Genomic DNA, 23060 nt, shown 5'->3' with positions numbered 1-23060 from the left:
GAGAACGGAATCAAGCTCAGCTCTCTGGATGCCATGTACTTCACTCGGTTCGACATCAAGGTAAGGCTTACGATGAGCATGCCGTCCCATGCCTACACAGTACTGATATACTGGTGGCGATAGTCAGTGAGTGGTGTTCCTGGCGTTATCTTTGCGCTTGGCTCGTGCGGTGCAGCTACATTAAAACTCCACGGACCTGTTGGACTTCGCGGGTTTCTAGGCGCTATTCGGAGCTTTGTGCGGCGCAAGTATCCTCAGATTCAATGCGTTGAAATCGTTGATACAATTGGAAAAGAGCAACCTTCAACGCGTGGAGACGCTGAGTCCACTGAGTTCGAAGAGTGGAGGGACGGGGCTGAGCGAACTGACCAACACGCGATGATAATCCCGGTTGCGCTTGGAAGAGATGGTGTGAACCCGCAAGGCTGCATACTCTGTGAGAAGGGTGCACCTAAAAGAGAGCCCCAGGGTGCGGGTAGTAAGCCATCTCCAGTTAGTGCCGGCGACGTTCAGATCAGCCAGATTGGGCGCAGACGTGAGAACGAAAGTGACGAGCATGAGCAGTGGCGATCATGGCTTCTTCGGTATTACACAGCCAAGTTACCAGCGAAAGTTCCCTATGTCGATGTCGTCCTGAATCGGTATCGTGGACGCTACGATGATTTGAAAGCGCAATTATGTGCGAAGTATGGCGATCTCCCTGAGGACGAGAGCTCGTCATCTAGCAATGCTGCTAGGCATTCCTGCTCCTCCAGTTCAGATGATAGCGACAGCGACGATGACGATGTGACTGAGTTCGACTATGCCGAGAGACCGCTGGATCGAAGGTGGCTGGAAAAGTTTTACGCTGCTCATCACCCGGAGAAGGTGGCTCATATCGATAGAGTACTCCGCCAGTTTTCCGGTCGAGAAGATGATCTCAAGCAAATGTTACTGAAGAAGTATGAAGGAAGTGCTTCAAGTACTTCTGGGCTCTGTTTCGAAACAGACGAGGGTGTACCGCAGAAGAAGCGAAAGCTGACTCATGACCAAGAGCGTGATGACGATGAGATCCCCAAAATTCAAGCGGACGAAGCCTGCCTCGATGACAGGCATTCTCTTTCTTCAGGCGAAGTGGTTGGCCTTACTAACCCCATTTGCTACGTTATACAGTGAGTTCATTGTGTGGTTTATGCAGAGAAGACAACGAATTCACGTTGACTAACGCACTTCTGGATATCCTCCTGTATTTCAGGTTTCAGTACACGCCGCATCCAGTAGTGTGGATCATCGACTGCCCCACACTGGACCATCTCGCTGACTTGGAAAGCAGATTCTCGGGCTACTGTGAAGCGCATTTCCCCTCGCTCGTGGTTCATCTAAGCCCGCCTAATGTGCAAACACACCCCAGGTACGATCACCACCGAAGCTACACTCCACTTATACCTGCTAACATGCTGTTGTCTGTGTTTGCTAGTTATAAGCAATGGATGGCAAGTCTGTGCTCATTGCCTTCACGGCCTGAACAACTGGTTTTTAACGGCGCAACGCTGCAATCGGTCGCACAAGGTGCATTCAGCTACGCGTTTGTGTCATCGGCAAAGGCCGCTGTGCGAAAAGAACTCCAGATTCGTTCAACCACTGCCACAACAGCGACAGAGTCCAAGCCAGACCAAGCGGCAACGGCGATACAAAACATCACCAACCTTTTGGAGAACGCGTCGTGGTCTGCTGAATCCCCGTATCAGCGCCAAATTATCCAGCGTGCAGAGGGTTGCGACCGTGAAGTACACGTCGCTCAAAGCAAGCTGCACTTCCGCCTAATGCACCCCAAGGAGCCGCGACTAGAATTTAACTACGAACGCACGGGGTGGCACCAGAAAGCTGATCAAAGCCAAGACAAAGATGACGACGGCAAGAAGAGTGATGAAGCAGCGCCTCAGCAGCCAAACGCACCTAGCTCGGCATACGTCCAAGGAGATATGGTCTCCACAAGGAAGCTCATTGTGCTCGGCACTGGAAGTGCTGCGCCTTCCAAGCTCCGCGCAAGCAGCGGGATCTACATGGAGCTGTCAGGAACTGATGCTGCTGACGTGGACAGTATGCTCGTGGACTGTGGGGAAGGAACATTCGGCCAGTTGTGGCGTCAATTTGGCTCCGACGTGACTCGACGCATTGGTGGCTTGCGCTGTATCTGGATCAGTCATAACCACGCCGACCACCACTGTGGATTAGTTCGCGTGCTGTACGAGTATTGGTATTTCCAGACGCATCGCAAGGATGGCAACTGTCCACGACCGCTGGTGGTGGTGGCACCTCAATCGGTGCTATCGTACGTGGAGAGTTGGCTGCCTCAGATTCTTCACTCAAGGTCCGACCGCGAGTTGATCAGATTGGCAACGTGCTCAGATTTCAACGACCCTCGTCACCCTCTGCGGCAACACCTTTTGTCACAGATCCGCCACGCCGTCTCCAGCTTTCTCAGCGTGCGCGTGTTCCACTGCTACGACTCGTACGGACTCGTGCTAACGCTGCAAAACGGGAAGAAACTCGTGTACTCCGGAGACACCAAGCCCTGCAACGAACTCGTATTGGCAGGTAAGCATCAGTGTATGTACCTACACGGAATAAGATACACTAAATCATCGACTAATCAGCTGACACATCGTTATTGTTGATAACGTAACAGGTTTGGGGGCTGAGTTGTTGGTGCACGAGGCGACATTCGACGACTCGATGGAGGAGGACGCAATGAAGAAGAAGCACAGCACAGTCGGCCAGGCGCTGGACATTGCGCGGCGGATGCGAGCGCGACAAGTTGTGCTCACACATTTCAGTCAGCGATATCCGTCGCTCCCGCCGCCAGTATCGGACGGCGAAAGCAACATTGCAACTGCAAATGTGCTGTGTGCGTATGACGGATTCGTGCACCCGATGCCGTTCTGAGTGTATTTCGCTAGTAGTGCAGTGGTGTGTGGAGTACATGTATCCAAAGTCGACCAACTCAGATCATAGAAGGTGGATAGATACGCTTCGACCGGCAACTTGCAATCACGTGCTTACCAATGTTGCAGATTACACCTCGCAAGCGGTGATGGCAAAGCTGTCGCAATGCCCGCCGTCGATCCCGAGATCGCCATTTTCACGCAAGCCTCAAGCACGGGGATCGACAATCTCAACATCTTCACACGAACAAACGCTTCATGTTTACTCCGTCGGCAAGCGAGCGTCGTCGCTCCAAGGCTTGGAGGCAGGAAGCCACACGTGAATGCAAATTCGTGCAACCCCAAAACGGATGGTGTCCGATAGATTGTCGTACCGGATCTGTCTAAAGTTTCAACAGATACCCCGGAATTTTAATATCCCTAGCTCACCGATGCCATCGTTTTAAGAATAAATACTATATCGAACTGAGATGTAACCCAAATAATACATATCCCTCTAATGGCAGTAGCTATTGCGGTTAATGTGTTTGGGAGGATCGAGTTGCCTATCCCGTCTGCCACAAAAGCGAGAGCTTTTCCGCTTTTCACGCTGCAAGTGGCAAGCGGCTCGGCTGGCATTCGCAGATTCGACTCGATGAGCATGGGGAAGGGCAAGATGTGGTCGCAGGACCGCGCCATGTCGACGGGCGAGGCGCCGCTGCCGCTGCTGAGCCCGCTGCAGAGCGGCCAGAAGGACATCGCGCCCATCTACAAGTTCGTGCTCACGGGCGGCCCGTGCGCCGGCAAGACCACGTCGCTCGACCGGCTGAGCACCTTCTTCCGGGACCGCGGCTTCCGCGTTTATGTGGTGCCCGAGGCGTCCACGCTGTTGCAAACGGGTGGTGCCTTCTTCCTGTGAGTGCACTTAACCCCCTGTCGCGTTAACACTATCCTAACCAAGGAGGTGCTAACCGCGCAACTTGTTGCCTTTCACCTAAACTGCAAAATGCAACAGGGACCTCAAGGAGAAGGACATTCTAAACTTCCAGTGGCAGATTCTGAATCTCCAGATCTCGCTCGAGGACTCGTTCTATTCTCTGGCCCAGGACAGTGGCAAGCCCTGCGTGATCCTCTGCGACCGTGGAGTGATGGACGGCTCGGCTTACATGACGCCCGAGCAGTGGGAAGAGCTCAAGCTCGAGCACGACCTGGACACCGTCACGCTGCGAGACACGTACGTCAAAATTCTAAAATCTGGAACGGTTCTAAAAATTGACAGTGGCAATTTTTTTCTTGTTGCAGGCGCTACATTGCCATTTTCCACCTCGTGACGGCCGCCGAAGGCGCCGAGAAGTTTTACTCTCTGGAGAACAATGGGATCCGCATCGAGTCCATTGAACAGGCTCGTGAGATCGACGCGCGCACTTGTCGCGCCTGGATCGGACACCCGAAGCTCTACGTCTTCGGTACGAACATTCGTTATCGGTTTAGATAGATAACACTTTCAGTTGCTTATGTGAAGTTGTTGCAATGATGCAGATAACTCGACGACTTTCGAGGGCAAGATGCAGCGTCTTGTGGACACGGCGGCAGGATTGTGTGGCATCCCCACCACCGTCAAGGCCTCCAGGAAGTACCAGCTGGCTAAGACGCCGATCGAGATCCCGTTCCACCACGAAGACTTCGAAGTCGAGAAGGTCTACCTCAAGCCCGAATCTGCCAGTATGTTGCTGCATCGTGTGGGTTGCCTTCGAGAGATTATGCTTGAGGTACTAATGATGTTTTCTTTGCGTTGTTACTGCAGAAACAAGCAAGGACTATTCGTTCGTGCGTTGCCGTTCGCAGTATGGCATCCCCGCCTACGGCATGACTACCGTCCGCTACCTCGACACCGGCGACGCGTACGTTTACTGAACTCAAATGGTGTGTTATTAGCTGGATTTGAGTATTAATTAACACTGTCAATTTTTGCTTTGCAGGGTGCACTTGAAGCGCGTCCTCAGCGCCCGCGAGTACTCGTACGCCGTACGACACCGCAGTGACCCGACGCGCAATGTGATCAAGCAGCAGCGCATGTGCTTCCTGTACAAGAACCAGTCGTTCCAGATCCACGTCTACAAGGAGCCCGTCGAACTCGCCGGCTTGGCTGTGCTGCACGTGCAGGCGTCGTGCGAGAACGACCAGGACATCGTGATGCCGTCGTTCCTGAACATCGAAAAGGAGCTGCCCGACACCGACGAGTCCATGTCTGCGTATAATGTGTCGAAGAAGGATCTGGTGGAAGGTGAGAAGGAAGCAGCGCACGTGTAGGACGTGGGTCCTCACCCAAACTAGAATACTTTCGCACTGGCATGCCCAGCTACTAGGGATTTGTTCGCACCCGAGGCTGCAAACTCACGAGGAGCTCATTTATTCACAAAAAGAAAGAAAAAAAGCGGGTGGAGCGTTTATCGGTGGTTGGCTGAGTGCACTCTACATCCACATCTCACGCATCGAAGCAAAGGTGCACGAATTGTTGATAAACTTTATGAATTGAGCAGAAATACTTGCTTAAAACCAAATATTGTGGTTTTCAACTATTTTGCCGCTCGATTTGACGTGTTATCTCGGAGTCCGATTTATATAAAATGTAGCTCCTACATGATCGGTTAGTCCAATTTAGCTATATCTGACCTGAGTTAGTAGCATAAGGCTCAGAGGGGAGGCATTCCAAGTTGGCCATACCTCCTCACCTCTCATGACGCATTAGAACTGCAAAACATTGGGGACAATAGTACACTGTATATAGCCACTTCGTAGCACTATGGCCAGCTAAAATCACTGTGTGATCATATACGGCCGCTACAACCTCGTGCCACGCCGATCTGAGAGGGCCCCAGACATGTTTTCGCGGCGGTCCCTTTTGCCGGCGAAAAGCGGCATTTCTGGCCCCTGCTTCGCAACTCGCAGCCCCCAGACGTAAATCGGGCCAGATATAGTTTGCTTCCCTCGGCCCTCCTGCTAAATCGGAGCACTCCAGCAAATCGGGCCCGATATATCGGACCACCCGATTTGCCAAAACGGATGAAAGCCATAAACATCTACAGACAACGACTTACAAAGCCGGCAGACACAAAAAGCCGGCAGACGAAGTCAAGCAAAGCTTAACATAAGCAAACCAGCCAATCAGATTCAATCAAATGACTTCATCTTTGTATACCATCTGGTTTTGTGTACTTTATATGCTTTCTTGTGTACTTTATGCAGCACGCCCGTGTGTTTTATGACAGTTTTACAGATTTGACGGGAGGGAATTTATCGTTGTTTTTATATAGGAGGATGGCATTAAGCATGCTGGCTTTGTAAGTCGTTGTCTGTACCCATCTTCCCGGATCTCTCCTGTGACGCTTCACCATGGCTTCTCGCCCCTCGTACAACTTACGCGATGATTTCTTTCAGCCCCTGGCTTCGACGAGGTTGACTCCGTGGTCAATAGTGGTGTCCAGCTTGCTAAAGCTACGAGAGCGCGGCGACTACGAAGTCTCCAGCGCCCGTTCTGTTGAATTTATCGTGAGGGAGCTCGAAGGTTTTGGGTTTCGGTGCGAGCCTGAGCTTATAGTGACGAAGTTGCAGTGGATCCGCGAGACAATTACCACAGCGGCGGTAGATCCGAGCGCGACGAGCAACAATACTGCGAATTATGAAGTGCAGACGCTAGATTTAAGGATGGAGATGATGCTGCCAAATCCATGGATGGAAGCAGTCTGGCAAGATTTTGACCTCTTGATTGATCTATTGCTCACCGAGGCGGAGCGTGCAAGTTTACGTCGGTTTAGGGAAGTTGTTGCTCGAGAAGATGACGCAAAGCGGGAGCGTGAAGAAGAAGTTGCGGAATTCTATCGATGTGGGGGAGGGACAGCGGACGTGATGGCAAAGAACGACACGGAGTGGAATAACCCGTTGCCTTTGGGTGGTCCTAGTCCTGTACGAAGGTTGGAAGAATGGATATCCACCAACTACAGATCGTATTGCGCGTCTGACACTAGCGACAAGAGTGCCATGATCCAGGATCTCTGCAGAACGATGAATGCCGCAGGATGGTCCAGCTATACGATGACAAAGCTCGAAGAAAAGATCAACGACATGATTCGAGAGGTCAATGCGGAAGACGGACGTCGTCATCGCCTACGAGATAGCGGTGATGACTATTGCTGCTTGGCTGACTTCGTAGCTCGAAGATAAGCCTAAATTGCTAGGTGGGCACGTAAGACTCCACGCATGAGATGAAGATTCTCTGGTGGCAAGGGTGATGGCCGAAGTATGTGAGTGTGCTTATGTTTTAGTGCAATCAGTATTGATAACCATCTCTGAGAGAGAGCTCAATCGCTGGTGCTGTCAAAGTTGCACTAGGCACCGCAACTTGCACTAGGCACCGCAACTTGCACTGGTCTACATGTAGTGCTCTTATTTTTTGTAGACGTTCTCGACTCCTGGCGGCTAGTCCGGTCCGCTCGAGATTTTCTTTTTAATATTTACGTTTTATGATTCTTTCAATCGTGCATTGAGTTGTATAACAAGCACAACATGGATAACTTTACTTGCAAGAAAAATCACCACATGTTCACATATACATATATGCCTCTTAGGGCAGTGGCAGATACACATCGATTTCTGCTTGAGGTACACCTCGCTCTCTCAAATCATGTCGCTCGCGCAAAATCGACGCAATCAAAGCGACTTCATTCAGCGATGATGGGGGAGCGCGCTGGCGATGCGATGTGTGCTCTCGTTGGTGACTGTCTTCATCGTCCAGTTCGATTGGAGCTCGTCGTGTACCGATGGGCTCGAATTTAATCCGCGGCCTGCTGGTCGAAGGTAGCTCCGACAATTCACTCGTTCTGTCATGAGCCAAGCCGTCGCTGGAACTGCTCGCAGTACGGGCGTGCATATCATCTCTTTCCACCCCATTGTCTTCATCTTCAGTCATGCGGGGTTTCACTTTCCGTGCTGTTGCCATCATCGCTATCCAAATCATTGGAAGGAGAGCGACGTATCGGGGCAGTTTCTCCACCGAAGATTTCTCGAAGACGCGCTTTGTACGGGGACAGATTTTCCGACAACTGGCTTCGTTCCACTTGCTGTTGTAAGCCGTGCATTTGAGAGCGAATCCTCGACAAAGTGCACCCGGTGTGACCAGAGGCCTCAATCTTTTGCTTCAGCTCCTTCAGCATATTCGCTCCTTGCTTCTTCTTAATGGCGCGACTCAACTCTCCATAGTTGCGCTCTAGCCAGGTCACCATTATCTCCGTAGCGCAAGGTCCACCAGTACACGACGGAGCGAGCCAGAAGAACGTATTCCTGTCGCCGCTTTGCCCTTTATTGCCCCCTTCTTCACTAACTGCTGGAGCTTTGGCATCTGCTCTGGTCCGCTCCGCATTCTTGCGAGCATGGCGTCGACTCGGTACTTTTCCCCCTTTGAAAACTTTTTGCAGACGGCCGGCGTACGGTGACATTGCACCTGCATATCGCTGCCCCCTCCTCCAATTCAGCTGCAGATGGCCGATCTGCGACTGAACTTTCGAGAATGTACACCCGGAATGACCCGCGGCCTTAATCTGCTCCACGAGCTCCTCTAACACTTTATACGTTTGTCTCTTCTCCATAGCGCGAATAAGCTTGCCATAGTTGAGCTCCAACCAGGTGACCAGCATCTCCATAGCACTCGGACCTCCAGTCGGTGACGGACTGTGCCAACTAAAGTTACGGACTTTACCGGTGTCGGACTGCGGTTTCTTCTCTTCTTTTTCTTCTTGATCGGGCTCCTGTTTAGTGACTAGCACAAGGTGCAGGAGCCTCTCTCGATGGGGTAATAGGTCCTTGAATATGGCGTGGCTCAGCGTGGCCTCGTCCAGTAGCAGCTCCTGTAACTGCTGGAAGTCCGCCAGAATGTCGTCTAGGTCGCACTTGACGCCGCGCGAGTTGAGCTGCTTGGCGAGACGGCGCAGCTCCTTGAACTGGTCGCGAGACTGAAGGTACGAGTCCTCGTTGGCCACGAACCAGTCAAGAAGCAGCTGCACGGGCGTCGGCCCGCGCACGGACACCGGGCGCATCCAGTTGATCTGGAGGTCCGGCGGCATCTTACTATTGAAACGGATGATACCAATCTGAGAACTTCCTAAATGGAATGAATTAATCAGCGATCGCTTTTTGTGGTTATCAAAGGTTAGGTTTCTCATGTTTCTCAAACATAAGAAAACTTAATAAGCTTCAGCGTACCTAAAGTCTAAGCTTAGGGAAGAATAGATACGAGTGAGGAGAGAAAATCAATTTCTTGAAGTGTAGACGCATCAACTATTCGCGTGTAAATAACGAATGGTCTGAAGCCTTACAACTCCGTTGTTTTATTTTTCCAAGAACATCTTTCTTCAGTGCTAAGGGAGAAGGTCGCCACAGTTTTCACGTACTGCAATAGTTCGACATCCAGCTCTTTCCCAACGCACAATACTGCATAGCCCTCCGACTCATACCTCCTCACGGCAGCGGGAGATACTTATCAATTTCTGCTTGGGGTACGCCGCGCTCCTTCAAATTGTACCGCTCGCTCAATATCGATGCAATCAAAGCAACTTCACTCGGAGACGACGGGGGAGCGCGCTGGCGACGCATTTGCGGATTTTCAGCTTGCTCGTCGTTGTCTCGATCCAGTTCAATTGGGTTCTGTCGTGTGCCCAAAGGTTCCAACTTGATGCACGCTCTGTCAGCCATTTTCGTCGTCGATAGACCACCCTGGGACGACTCGCCCATCGAATGGGCGTGAATGCCATCCCTTTCCTGCCCATTGCCACCATCTTCACTTTGTTCGGGGGCTTCGCTGTCCGAGCTGGAGACGTCGTTTTGCTCCAAGTGTTCGCAAGACGAGCCGCTTGCTGAAGTCTGTTCTTGCGCGAAGATTTCCCGAAGCCGCATGTTGTACGACGAGAGAGATCGAATCGAGTACTGACCGGTCGCATGACACTTGAGATTGTTGATCTGCGAACGAATCTTGTCCGTTGTGTAGCCGGAATGGCCAGAGGATTCCATTTTGCGGAGCAACTTCAGCAGAAGCTTGTGCCCTTGGTGCGATTTGGCAGCACGTGCGAACGCAGGGTAATTGCTTTGCAGCCAGGTTACTAGGATCTCCATTGCACAAGGTCCACCGGTAGGGGAGGGACGATGCCAATTTAGCTTCTCGGTCTGGTGAACTCTAGACATTCGTTGGGCTCGATCGGAGGGTTTCGCTTGGTTTGAACGGGAACCTTCACGGTTTGGTGTTCCATTCCTGGCGAGCATCAGACGCAGCAGCCGCTCTCGACGACAAACTTTCGCTAAAGTCACCCTTGACGCCTCAAGCGTTTAGTGTCTTCGTTCTTCTTCAGGGCCCTCTTATCGGTTTGCTGTATACCGAGACGCATGTACGCGTCCCAGACCAGGAAGCTGATAATGCATCCCAAATATGTGCCCAAATCGCCCCAAATATCCCAAATAATGAATTGTCTCTGTAACATTTAGGTACATGTTTGGGGCCAAGTATATGACTGCTTTCTCGTAAAACTATCCCAAATATGTACCAAAACGGAGTTGACTGATTATGGTCTATAGTCTATGGGCGAGGGCGAGTGGACGCGAGCGCGAGCCTCACTCGATGCATTCACTAATCGCCAACACCCGCCGATTAGGCGGGGGCGTGTCTGTGCGAGCGAGCGAACGCGAGCGCTGCAACCCGATATTTTTTTTTCTAGACACCGCGCCTGGCCGAGACGAGGAACTTAGCGTAAGGGACAAGGGGGTGGGGCAGGCCGCGCAGCGGCGCCCCCCGGGCCCCCCGCAGACCCGTCGCTAAGTCCGCAGACGAGAGCCAACGCGCGAGTGTCCGCCCTGTGCTGCTCTTTCATACTGAAGGTTATTCTGTGCTAAATATGTACCAAAACGTTCCCATGGTCTTAAATCATTTGGGAAAAACTTTGGGATTTGGGGCGTTTTCGGGGTGCATTATCCAATACCCCAGACCATACGTGACAGTTGGTAGCATTTGGCATTTGCTTTTTTTTTGCCACCCAACGGCTCGGCAAGTACGGCTACCATGTCCCAGAAAGCTGACAAGTACGCGCTGCGATTCAACTGGACCATGAAGATGGCGTCTGAGAGCGCTCAATTAGAAGTCACGCCCATAGCACTTCTTGTCGATTGGTTTCTCATTCATTACCTGGACTTCTTTCAACCTTCAAACACTGCAGAAGTGCTTGAAGGGTTCCGCAAGAAGCTGGTGGCGCGACAGGTCCGTGGCTGCACCATCGACGACATCGATGCACAGGTTAAGCGTCTGATCACTGATCAGGTAGGTACGGCAAGGCTAGCAAAGATTGATGCAGGAACTAATGTTCAAATGCTTCATACGTTTTTTTTTGACAGCGAAAATCCAATTCTGCTATGGTCGCAGCCGAATGAAAGAGGCCTCAGCAGAATGGAGATCTTGGTCAAGTGGTTTGAAGCGAACTACAGTGCGTACATTGGATCAACCAACGCGACCAAGTTGTCAATGATGAAAGCGCCTCGAAACGAAACCCAACGCCTCTCTGTGCGCTTCGCGACTTGAGGGCCATGATTTCGACGTTGACGGCCACAGATCACTCGTCACTCTGTCTTCGAGTGCTCTCAGACAGGCTGGACCGCATTCTTCTCGGTGCTCAAGCGAGGCGCGACGACCGTATCGAGTTGAAGGCTGAGCCTATGGATGTGGCCAGTCAACACAATCTACCCAACACTGTGAGCCCACCACATTCTGAGACGCGAGTACGCCGCCGTGCGGCGCGAATTGTGACCTCACACAGCTATTTGCAAGTATCGGAGCATCATGATAGCGCTATGGAGGAGAGCAAAGACGACGACATGGAAGAAGGGATTCAACGGCATGCGCATGAGGGCGAAACGGAGTCAAGTACTGAAGCTCGGGTGAAGATCGAGTGGCCAGGAACCCCAACGATACAGGTCGAAATTGACTGATGAGGACGAGAACCGAGGCAATGCAGCTACCACCCGAGTTCTTACCCATTTGACGAAGATGAACTCAATACGCGTGAGCTCGTTGCTCTCGGACGAAAGGTGCTGCTGGACAGAGGTGTTCCTATTGAGGAAGTCGATGTTCTTCACCCAGGGCGTCTTGTATCGCGAATGCTGCGCTACCCTTTCAGCCCGGCGGAGATCCAGCTCCGCACGAAGCCCGGGTGGAAGCGTCAGGGACTACGCACTATGGGGGTTCAAGCATCTGCGATTGATGCGTGCCTGCCGATGCCGTCGCCGTGACAACCTTGATCGTTTAGATTAGCAGTTTGTGTAACTTTCTTGTAGCCGTTTGAATGCAGTACCTACTTGAATTGTGCGTTGCATGGAATTCCACTTTTCGGTCTTAACTGCTATGCGTAACACGAGGGTTGCTAAAGCAAACAACACATAACGAACGATCTTTAGATTATCTGAAGGTACACTACAGTACGTTCTTGAAGCCAACCTGAAGCATTAGCTTGCTCTCCTCCCTCTCGATATGAACAAACTTAGACGTCGGGCAATGGGAGGAACTTGTCGATCTGGTCCTGAGGCACGCCTCGTTGGTGGAGGTCGTGTCGCTCACGGAGTAGCGTCGCGATTCGCACAATTTCGCTCGTCGATGGAGAGTTGACAGGAGGCACCTTCGGTTGCAGCACCTCCAGCTTCGTGTTCACCTTCGCCAGATCGAATCTACCTGGCAACACTTGCAGACTACTGTTACCATTCACAGTGGCCTCTTCAACCCTCTCCGGCAGCACCTTCGGGCTGGACTCTTCCATTGAGACGTCGGTTCTACCTTGCAGCATCTGCGGGGCGCCGTGTACCTTCGCCACTTCGATTCTCTCCGGTAGAGCCTTCGGACTGGCGTGCTCCTTTGCTGGTTCGCATCTCCCTTCTTCAACGTCGCTATCAAACGGGTTCGTCGCGTGGCTCGGGCTGCTGCTGAACGCGTGAGTGTTGGAGTTGCTGACGCCACGATTCTCGATGTCGTTCACGTCAGCCTGCTCCACCACGAAGCTGACAGGATTCTCGTCGCAAGTCAAGAAGCTGCTCGTGCTCTCTTGAATGTCCTCTTGCTCACTGTCGCTTTTGTTCGACGCCGCATCTTCTTGAGTCTCCACAATAACGCGTGGAGAGGCCGACATTTTCTTCGGTGCAATGAGATCAAGCCCATTTTTCTCCTTCTTCTTCTCTTTCTCTGCGAAGACCCTCCTCAGCGACTCCCCGTACTGCTCAAATGCCGCGGAAGGTCTCGACTTGCCCTCCACTTGTCTCTGCAGACTGTCGATCTTGACTCGAATGGCGTGGATCGTACACCCGCGATGCCCACTGGCCTCGATCTGACGTAGAAGCTTCGCCAGCATCCTCCCCTTGTCCCCCTTCTTGGCCGAGTGGGTGTACGACGCATAATTGTCCTCCAGCCACTCTACCAGAAGCTCCATAGCACACGGTCCACCCGACGTCGGTGGCTTCATCCACGACAGTCTCCCGGTGGGGCTACTACGCGCGATTTTCTCGGCCAACGAGAGCTTCACCTCACCCGTACTACTTTGAATTGGAGGAGGTAGTCTGGGCTCGTTGTCGTAGTCTGTGTGGTCTCTCATCTTGGTAGAATCGTCCTCCCCCATGTCGTGGTCCTCGTCCTCCAGCTTCATGTCCTCCTGGTCCTCGGCGGCGTCCCCCACCGTGAAAATCTCCTCGAGCACAGCTCCGAACTGCTCGTAGGCGGTAGAACGGCCCTTCTCCCCGCGCACTTCTCTCTGTAGAACGTCGATCTTGGAGCGCACCGTGTTCACGGCGCAGTCGAGGTGGCCGGCCTCCTTGATGACGTCCACCAGCTGCTCGAGCATTCTACCCTTGCCGCCCTTCTTGGTAGAGTGGGCGTATGCAGTGTAGTTCTCGCGCAGCCACTCGACCAGCACCTCCATGGCGCTGGGGCCGCCAATCGCCGACGGCTTGAGCCACGACAGACGAGTGGTAGAGCGCGAGCGCGCCTTGTTCTCCAAAGGTAGAACGGCACTACTTTCCTCAAACTGGCCGTCCTTGAACAGGAGCTGCTGGAGCTCGGACTGGTAGGGTCGCAGCTGCTCCGGTAGGTCCTTCCCCGCCGCGGCGGCGTCCTGTACTACCTCCTGTAGGTAGCTTACGTAGTCCAGGATCTGGTCCACCTCGCAGCGCACGCCGCGCGCGTTGAGCTCCATGCAGAGTGGGCGTAGAACCTCCCGCTGGTGCGCGGACGCGTGGTACACCACGCCATTGTGCGCGAACCAGTCGAGCAGGATTTGCACCGGCTTGGGGCCGTCCGCCGACACGCAACGGTGCCACTCGATGTCCAGCGCCGACATTTGTGCGCCGGCAGCTTCGATTTTGACTTTTTGAGTTGCTGGAGGGAGGGAAGGAAGAGGAGAGGGGGTGAAATAAAAAAGAGAAAAAGAAGAGAGGAGGGAATTGGGTAAAAAGTACTTCTGATTCGTTGTTTTTGGACATAGAGAGAAGGAGATAAAGAAGAACCAGTGTGAGGACGAGAACTGGACCGAAAAAAGGGATGATCTTTTTGCTCAAAAACAAAGATTTATGGATGTAAATGTGAGCGATCCCTTCGTGGTTTGTTAGAATCAAGGCGAAAGAGAAGTTGCCTCTGGCAGCGGATGAAACGCGTCGATAACGCGTTCGACCCAGACGCAACTTACGGCGCTCGGTGGCCAGTAGCTTGAGGCCGTTGACGGAATTCGGTCCAAACGGGTACTTGCTTGTCAGTGATGGTGGGGTCGGAAGCAAATGATCAATTTCGACGTCGGGGACTCCTTCATCGTGTAGTTTCTTTCTGGCGAGACACACTTTCTTGCGGGTTTCAATACTTCTCACACCTAGGTGAGTGTAGTCCTCATACACTTGTCTCGGGGCCGGGAAAAACAGTTCAATGTCAGTGATGGAGACATGCGCGTCCTGCAGTTTCTTCCTGGCGAGACACGCTTCCAAGCGGATGTCAATGGCTTGTGTGCTCAACTTGGTGACATCAAACTCATCCATGGGTTTCGGGAGAAATAATTCGATATCAGCATCGGGAACGTTTGCACCTAGGAGTTTGGTCCAACACCGTACGACGCGACTGCGATTCTCCATAGTACTCGGGAGGACAATTTGTCCGATCCGTGGTTTTTTGCTTCGTCTTCGCTTTCACATTTGATGTCGACGAGCGTGCAATTCCCACTTCCACGCCTCTGTTCTGGTCCAGCTGCAACGTCGTCCACTTGGCTACCAGTCCGATCTCGAGCTTCTGCATGTGCATCAGGTGCAGACGCCCCGACAGGTAAATCCGTCGACGTGCTCCGGTCTTGTGACGCATCCTCCGAGAAAGTACCAGCACTTCGATCAATTTCACCTACCTGATCCACTTCCATTCCGGAGGCTTCTTCTCCTGCCTCATTCGAGCCATCACGAGCAGCTCCAAGATCACGCTGTGGATTCGATCCAGTGTTTTCCGCGGCATTGCGTTGCTCCTCCGGGTTTGAGAGGGCAGTGGCGGCGTGAATGTCCAGGTTTTCCATGCGTTCAACCACGCCGGCACTCACAGGTGATGGGTCCCTCCCAAAACGAGCGCAGTGCCTCATGTTAGACTCCAGATTCGGGTCGTCTTCTGTCGCCTGGCTGTCGACCACGTCTTCGCTCTTGGTCTCTTCAGTCTCACTACGCCGGGTTGAAGCCCTCCCCACTTCCCTTTCGTTACTATCCGCCGAAGGCGTGGAATCAGCGCAGTCCGGAAAAATCTCCCTCAGTGCGGCATCGTGCTCGATGAATCCTGGTGAGAGGGGCTTGTCACCACGTGCCTCTCTCTGTAGACTGTCGATCTTCGATCGAATTTGATCTACTTCGCACCCACGATGTCCAGCAGCGGCCATGTCTTTCACCAATTGTAGGAGCATCGTCTTCTTCACCCCCTTTTGTCCAGTACCGAATTCGGAGTAGTTGTCTTGAAGCCATCCGACGAGTAGCATCATTTTGGTTGGACCCCCTCCCTCTGGTCGAGAAGTCCACGACCGTTTTACATGTGCCCTCTGGTCTGTATGGTTCGCATTGTGCGGCGCATTGGAGTGCACTCCGCGAACGCCTGCAGCTTGAACGTGGTTTACATCAGCTTCATTGTTGTCTTGATCGCTCATTTCGACATCTTCAGTGCCATACACCGCGCCATTCCCCGAGTGTCTCACAACACTGTTTTGTCGGCGCTCACGAGATTCGTCAAACAACTCCATGAAAAACTTGCGGTGATCTCTGAATTCTGACAAAGTTGTCCTCTTGCGCCTTTAGGCTTTTTTCGCCTCCTCCTTCAGCTTGTTTATCAGTCCAGCAATGGCTGCCTCCGTCCAACCTTCATGTCCAGCCATTGTTATACGTTCACTGAGTGGTCTCAGCATCGAAATCTGATCGTCTTCGTTAGCGCTGGCATACCTCTCGTAGTGGCGTGGGAGCCAAGAGATCAGCTGCAATATCGGACTCTGTTCGTCAGTGGGTGTACGCTGGGGTCCCGAGGGCGGCAGAGCTCTGTGTTGAGGTGTCGGTCGAGCATTGACTCGGCGACTTCTATTGGCTTCCTTTACGGCTTCTTCCTTCCTCTCGTCGAGTTTATCTTTATGTTCGTCGTCAGTGAGCAAGCAGTAGAGAAGACGAGCACGATAGGGCTTCAACTCGTTCGATAGAGACCCCCCACTAAAGTCGCGTTGTAGATCTCTTCCTTGAGCTTGTCAATCTTGAAAAAGATGTGTTCGACTTTGCATTGGACTCCACGGGCAGTTAGTTGGTGGTGTAGCTCTGACAGCTCCGCGCGGTAATATGTCTCACTGTTTCTCAAAAGCCACTCCACAAGAGCCAGAAGGGGGCAAGGACCACCATGCGGAGGAGAATGGAACCAGCGTACACGGAGAGCGCGTTTTCCTGGCGTTCGCGGCTGATCCACCTGGAGAAACGACCTTGGGTCTACTGAAAAAAACACCTCCGCCACTCCCAGACAGGTCTCGCTGTGTTTGATCTTTTTCTGCAAACGACTTCAGCTCATCTGCAGGTTCCCTCCTGTAGGAAGCTGTGACCAACGACTGTTATGCACACTGCGTGCAGGTGGAAAGGAAAACAACCGCTACAAGTATGCTATGCTCTCGTGTCGGACAAACAGTTAGTGCTATTAGTAGAACTGTTAGCGTGGAACTTCGAGCTAACTACAACTTGTGCGTTGCCCGAGACTGAGGAGAGCTCGCATGTGAGCCCTTCAGCTGGCGCCAAATTTTTCATTTTCAAGGGCCATCGGTATTAATGTTTCGGGTAACTTGCCCAGAGAAAACCAAACGAACGCACGTATCCTTACGGGATATTACTGGGATAGGAAGCAACGTTAGTGCTGCTATCGCAGACCAAATAGGATTATATCCGTGGTCCATCAAGTCAAACGATGACCCTTCTTGACATCTAACTGGTATATTTCTTGAAACCGGTACGGCTCTGGTGCCGCGGTTTATATGCGTGGTCAGATTGAACCGGTGTGCTACCGACGACACTGGTATGAATCAGTGCATATGTTGAGCAGGGTACGGATGGACGAAGAGAACGCTTGGACTGTACAATAGCACTAGAGGTACTCAGTAAACATCTGCATTTTCTACAAGCTGCAAAACAGATCTCAACCAAGGTTCGCATTTTTAATTTTGTAAAGCATTACCGGTAGACAGTTTGAACTGGCAAATATCCGGACAGATGCTGCGGCGCAGGAGATGACCGTAGCTAATAAAAAAAATAAAAAATAAAAAGAAGGGGTTTATACCAAAATTCTCCTATCCCAGCCTTCTCGGAGCCCTAGTTATCAGCAGAGACCACAAACAACGACCCATTTGGCAGCAGAGATCACAAACAATGTGATTGGTTATTTATTTTGAGGTAATAGAGACTTGCCGGTGTTGATGTTAGTCGCGAAAACGGACCGGGCTGCAACCACGAGCGCGCCAAGGTCAAGGCTCGATCTGCTGCGTCTTCACGGTCTCGACGAACCAGTTCTGCACGCACACATCCCTGATTTACCCGAAGCCGGGCGATTCATCAGACGTTATGCTTTGAATAACAACTTTGGAGTTGAGCGCAACAAAGGCACAGGTTGTCAGAAGCGTTGGTATTGCATCGATAGCAACTGTACGTGGTCTATTACGTTGACAGAGAAGCGAGATTCTTCAGCTACCCCAAACGACACACAGCGCAAGAAGCCCAAGACCAAGCTGTCCGGCGTTCCTGAAGGTTCATGGTATATTGGCAAGCTCGATCTTCAACATGGTCAGTGCTGCTGTAGTGTACCGAAGTTCATGCTTGAAGATATTGTGAAATTACCAGGATTCAAGGCCGCCATCGTGGAAGGACACAACACATCGAAGGCACGAGTAGTGAACAGTATTAAACAAATCGACGGCTTCGACCTCCCTGCGCATTCTTCCCTAGTGTACCGTGCCATTCGGAAGGCGAAGGCTAGCCAAAAGAAGGATCCCGTCGACGAATTCGGTAAACTACCTAGTTTCTCACCTAGTTTGCAGCCAAAAACACTGGATGAAGAGCGTGCCTTCAACTAGACGCGGAAGGCAGATTTGTTAGGAGTTTTTTGTCGGTTGGAAGCGCTGTTCAAGTAGGAAATAGCCTCCTTCCAGTATGGGAATGTGATGGAACCCATATGAAGGACCCGGGGTAATGGAATATGTTTGACCCTCATTGGAAAGGATGGAGAAAAGAAGAATGTTCCTGTTGCCGTGGCGTATATACACAAGGAGACTGTCGACAATTTCGCCTGGTTTCTCTGCAACTGTGTAGCGGCTGGGTTACACTTGTACGACCGGCCTATGATAGAGGTAAACAGCTTGGCGCTGAAGTGCTCCTCGCCCAACTCGGTCTACAGGTTCATCTCAAGTTCTGCTCGTTGCACATTCGCTTCAACACCATGGACCGATTTAAGTCTTTGAAGCTGAATCAAGAGCGTTTGAATGACGACATTTTCGAGTTGCAAATACGATGCAGCGATTGATCGCTTACGTACAAGATACCCAACTGGTATTGTTAAGTGTGCGGGTGACAAGGTGGTAGCAGAACACGTACACGAGTACCTTCGTCGCATCTATCCCACCGACTGGTGCGTGGTTGGTAACATGAAGCCAACGCCCGCAGAATTGTCGTGGCTGAATGAATCTTGGGGCACTGTTTCTAAGCATGGGGATCCACTACCACTATTCAGGGTGCGCACTACTAGCGGCATCGAAGGTGACAATAATGGCCTACTCTGGACTCGTGTACGCGAAAATTTGGTACTCAGCTCGCTGATGGCGTTTTGTACTCATGCGGTTAGTGTTTGCCAGAAACGATTGAACTTGCTCAGAAAATGGCACATGGCGAAGTTTGACGTGACCTCCCATGCTAAAAAGCTACTAGGCGCAGAGAAGAAACACGTTGCCAAGCTAAACGTTTTGCCGGCAAAGGAACCTCTATTTTACGTGTTTGATGCTTTTGACGAGCGAAATGTCTGTGGAAACACAAATGTGGCTGAGGTGGATATGGACAAAGGCATCTGTACACGTTGTATGGTATCTGAGCAGCTGCAAGTGCCATGTCGGCACATCCAAGCTGTAATATTCTCAAGATCTAAGCTAAACGACTCTCCGTTGCCGATGTACGACACACGCCACTATTTTCACCAGGCGTACTTGGTGCCAAAACTCTACGATGTTTTCTCGGCTGTCAACATCCGATTGCCTCTCTACGATACTTTGTCAATGACAAGCGCTGTGAAGCCTTCTCCATTGTCTCTTCAAGCCGGGCGACAGATCCAACGATCTACGGAAGTCGCTGATGTTACTAGAGCTGCCAAACGCACCAAAAACCGTGGAGAAGGACCTGATCGGTCGAAAAGGGCAGCTTCAAGCCTTTTACAGCCCTGTGAGGTGTCAGACGAAGACGATGCGACCCAAGAAATAAGTGAGTTCTTTGACGAGAACGAACGATCATCCGTTGCCGTGACTCGGAGCGATTATACCTGCACCAATTGCGGCAACACAGGTCACAACACTCGCCGATGTACTACTGTGACATGCAAAGTAGAAGAGCGTGGTGTCGGCATCGTCCCAGGCGAGTATGTTGTGGGCGAGTCTCCGTTCATTGCTTGTGGTATTCAGGACCGTTACTGCATGCTTATCATAAACTACAGATAGGTCATCAGACGCTAGATAAGGGTGGGGTATTGCATTTTTCTATACATCAACCAAACATTCCACAAACACTGTACTCAGTAGTTATCCTGCAGCTTCTGTGTAATCTATAGAAGCCTTAGTAAGACGTTTTGTATAAAACTCATGCTTTATCTATGAGTCGTCGCATGGATCCATGAATCTACTTTGCTGTATCTATGAGTCCTCATATGGATCCATGATCCATCCGTGCGATATCTATGAGTCACGTTCTGGATCCGTCATCATATAGTGCTTTGTCTATAAGTCGCTGAATTGATCCATGATTGTATAGCGGTTTATCCATGATTACATGTCTGCTTTATAGACTATATAAAGAAATGGTTCCTATATTATATATGAATCCCTGTAAGAAACGGCGAGTGTACTCTATAATATCCACGAGATTTCACGTGGATCCATGACCGAACACTAGCAATTCCTTGATTTTCCACGGGGATCCATGAAAACACCTGGATGATCCATGACGACTATTGTCGAAAAATTTCTGTAGCTCTAGAAAATAAAGGATTACCGATAAAAAAGTAGCCAACATATATATATATCTACTAGAATTAACCTAGATCCATGCTCTTGCCGTCGACAATCCATGATAACCTACTCGGACCCATGAATCAACGTGAAGGATCCATGAGACGTCGTGCGGATCCATGAGAGTACCATAAAGACCACGGATCCATAAGTAAAATAGCCTATTGTAGTTGCATTCACTTGTTTAGTTGGATGGAACAGTTGTATAGTCGGTCATATGTAGTATAAAATTTATAATGCAGATGTCTTACATTAACAGCGTGAAAATAATAACATATTTCTAAGGTCAGTAAAATCTATAAGAAATAATGCGGAATTTCCCTAGCGTAGGTCATAAATCCCCTACAAACGCGTCATACATGTTTTAAGGTTTAGTTTTTAATCATAATAGTTATAATAATAATAATAATTAGTATTATAAGAAGAAGAAGAAAGTGGTAAGGCTCCAAGTTGTGTAGACTTTATTTTACTTTAAAATAAACACCTACACTACTTTTTAAGCCTAGCATTTGTGGACGTCGTAGGTGTTCTTCTTGCCGAAGTGGTGTTTACACTTGGCGCAGTAGTTCCCCTTGTCGTTGTTGGCCTTGCGCTTCCGAGCGATCTCCTCCTTGCTCGGGTTGCTGTCGCAGTAGCGCTCATGGTTTGAGAGCGCCCGCTTTGACCACCAGTAGCTTCGTTCCCTCGTGAAGGGCAACCATGACCAACGACTGTACCCACTCGAGTCTCTTGATGGCTGCCGTGGTCTCGGTGGGCTGGAAATCGCGGTGCAGCTCCTCGGGCGGGCAGCCTTCCTGGACCTCGACGATAGTCCACTTCTTGTCGACAGACCACGCATGGTGCAGAAGCGACGCGAAATCCACCAAACGCTCGTAGGCAAGGCGGTAAATAGGTGGGTTAGCATTGATGTTATCAGACAAATTCAGTACAGCTTCGCGGTGCTTCTCGGTGGCCGTCGACCTAAACCACTTGGACTCTGGCACGGCATCAACGCCCGCCAGAGCCATCGCGACTTCATCAGCAGTCATGAAGCAGCGGACGACGTGGTAGCCGCGGTTCCATAGGCCGCATAGGATGGTAATCTTAGCCGGGGTAGAAGGCGTGGACATGGTAGCTCGGTTGGGTCGTTGGAGTGCTTGTCAGATCTTGAATTGCGTTGTGTGCGATCACAGTCGGCTTTCATGGATGGGTGTCGGCTCCTTGGCAGGCCTACTTATTATTAACCAATCACATCGTTTGTGGTCACTGCTGCAAAATTGGTCGTTGTTTGTGGTCTCTACTGATAAATATCCCGCACGGAGAAAGATAGATTTTTTACGGGTCATGTGAGGATCAGGACAATTTTGGGTCAGGTCAACTTTGGGTCAACCGTCGCGTAGCACCTTCTTACTACGTATAGAACGAATACAAGCTGACGTTTGACCCCATAACGCCTTGAGCAGATTGAGGACTTCCGAAGACGAGCTTGATGCGCTTTTTTCCACAACCTCAACAAGAAACTTCTTGTTCGATTGCAGTTACGTCGTACGAAGTCGGAGCAAACTCGCAGATGCACACGTTTCAAACGCTGACATCGATTTTTTTCTCCCGGCACCCACCCAGGCGTTTGATGTCACCATGTTGAGCGCACAAGATATTGACATCCGCACGGAAGCGTGTCTCGCCAGGAAGCATCTGCAGGATGAGCATGTTTCCATCACTGACATTGAACTGTTTTTCCCGGTCCCAAGACAAGTGTATGAGAACTACACTCACCTAAGTGCGGGAAGTGTTAAGAACCACACGAGGGTGTGACTAGCCAGGAAAGAACTACAGGACGCGCACGTGTGCGACTCTGACATTGAGTTGTTTCTCCCAAAGCACACAACGAAAGGCATCAAAATCCGCGAGAAAGTGTGCCTCGCCAGAATGGAATTATATGATGCACGAGTTCCCGACGTCGAAATTGATCATTTGCTTCCGACTCCACCCTCACCGGCAAGCAAGTACCCATTTGGACCGAATTACATTGACGGCATCAAGCAACTGGCCATCGAGCGCAATAAGTTGCGTCTGGAAGGCAGTCGCGAACGCGATATCAACGCGTTTTATCCGCTGCCAGAGGCAATTTCTCTTTTGCCGTGATTCCGACAAACCCACGATGGGATCATTCACATGCTATAAGTCTTTGTTCTGGGCAAAAAGATCACCCCTTTGCCTAATCTGTCCAGTTCTCGTCCGCAGGTGTTCTTCTTTATCTTCTTCTGTTTATGTCCAGCGCCGAACTTGTGCACCGGCTTCGCTTTTGACTTTTTGGATGCTGGAAGGG

At 51.1% G+C, this 23060-nt stretch overlaps 9 protein-coding genes across 9 annotated transcripts; 5 read left to right on the top strand and 4 right to left on the bottom strand.

The window, feature by feature from the left end:
* Positions 1–33: 33 nt before the first annotated feature.
* Positions 34–2925, top strand: PHYSODRAFT_532801 (hypothetical protein; the record flags this gene model as incomplete). The annotated part of the gene is made up of 8 exons (XM_009540282.1): positions 34–60; positions 124–686; positions 813–941; positions 1235–1390; positions 1457–1589; positions 1695–1849; positions 1976–2577; positions 2669–2925. 8 exons carry the CDS (start codon positions 34–36, stop codon positions 2923–2925), a joined length of 2022 nt encoding a protein of 673 aa, XP_009538577.1.
* Positions 2926–3558: 633 nt separating this feature from the next.
* PHYSODRAFT_348519 (hypothetical protein) lies at positions 3559–5213 on the top strand (the record flags this gene model as incomplete). Its single annotated transcript, XM_009540281.1, has 6 exons — positions 3559–3818; positions 3919–4137; positions 4206–4369; positions 4443–4625; positions 4708–4804; positions 4883–5213. 6 exons carry the CDS (start codon positions 3559–3561, stop codon positions 5211–5213), a joined length of 1254 nt encoding a protein of 417 aa, XP_009538576.1.
* A 1083-nt stretch (positions 5214–6296) lies between these two features.
* Positions 6297–7124, top strand: PHYSODRAFT_341917 (hypothetical protein; the record flags this gene model as incomplete). Its single annotated transcript, XM_009540280.1, has 1 exon — positions 6297–7124. The coding sequence occupies one exon, from the start codon at positions 6297–6299 to the stop codon at positions 7122–7124; it is 828 nt and encodes a 275-aa protein (XP_009538575.1).
* Positions 7125–7861: 737 nt separating this feature from the next.
* PHYSODRAFT_251573 (hypothetical protein) lies at positions 7862–9019 on the bottom strand (the record flags this gene model as incomplete). The annotated part of the gene is made up of 1 exon (XM_009540279.1): positions 7862–9019. One exon carries the CDS (start codon positions 9017–9019, stop codon positions 7862–7864), a length of 1158 nt encoding a protein of 385 aa, XP_009538574.1.
* Positions 9020–9413: 394 nt separating this feature from the next.
* On the bottom strand, positions 9414–10133 carry PHYSODRAFT_307478 (hypothetical protein; the record flags this gene model as incomplete). Its single annotated transcript, XM_009540278.1, has 1 exon — positions 9414–10133. The coding sequence occupies one exon, from the start codon at positions 10131–10133 to the stop codon at positions 9414–9416; it is 720 nt and encodes a 239-aa protein (XP_009538573.1).
* Positions 10134–11001: 868 nt separating this feature from the next.
* Positions 11002–12221, top strand: PHYSODRAFT_341914 (hypothetical protein; the record flags this gene model as incomplete). The annotated part of the gene is made up of 5 exons (XM_009540277.1): positions 11002–11256; positions 11359–11450; positions 11516–11684; positions 11769–11906; positions 12000–12221. The coding sequence occupies 5 exons, from the start codon at positions 11002–11004 to the stop codon at positions 12219–12221; spliced, it is 876 nt and encodes a 291-aa protein (XP_009538572.1).
* Positions 12222–12469: 248 nt separating this feature from the next.
* PHYSODRAFT_251525 (hypothetical protein) lies at positions 12470–14308 on the bottom strand (the record flags this gene model as incomplete). Its single annotated transcript, XM_009540276.1, has 1 exon — positions 12470–14308. One exon carries the CDS (start codon positions 14306–14308, stop codon positions 12470–12472), a length of 1839 nt encoding a protein of 612 aa, XP_009538571.1.
* Positions 14309–19366: 5058 nt separating this feature from the next.
* Positions 19367–20185, top strand: PHYSODRAFT_533217 (hypothetical protein; the record flags this gene model as incomplete). Its single annotated transcript, XM_009540275.1, has 1 exon — positions 19367–20185. One exon carries the CDS (start codon positions 19367–19369, stop codon positions 20183–20185), a length of 819 nt encoding a protein of 272 aa, XP_009538570.1.
* A 1268-nt stretch (positions 20186–21453) lies between these two features.
* Positions 21454–21672, bottom strand: PHYSODRAFT_455588 (hypothetical protein; the record flags this gene model as incomplete). Its single annotated transcript, XM_009540274.1, has 1 exon — positions 21454–21672. A coding segment is annotated over one exon (219 nt), but the record flags the coding sequence as incomplete, so codon positions are not given.
* Between the last annotated feature and the right edge of the window lie 1388 nt (positions 21673–23060).

The sequence above is a fragment of the Phytophthora sojae genome (assembly GCF_000149755.1).
Source record: "Phytophthora sojae unplaced genomic scaffold PHYSOscaffold_15, whole genome shotgun sequence".
In the NCBI taxonomy this organism is placed as follows: domain Eukaryota; phylum Oomycota; class Peronosporomycetes; order Peronosporales; family Peronosporaceae; genus Phytophthora; species Phytophthora sojae.
The sequence above is the reverse complement of the archived record's forward strand: the minus strand, read 5'-3'. Positions and strand labels throughout refer to the sequence as shown.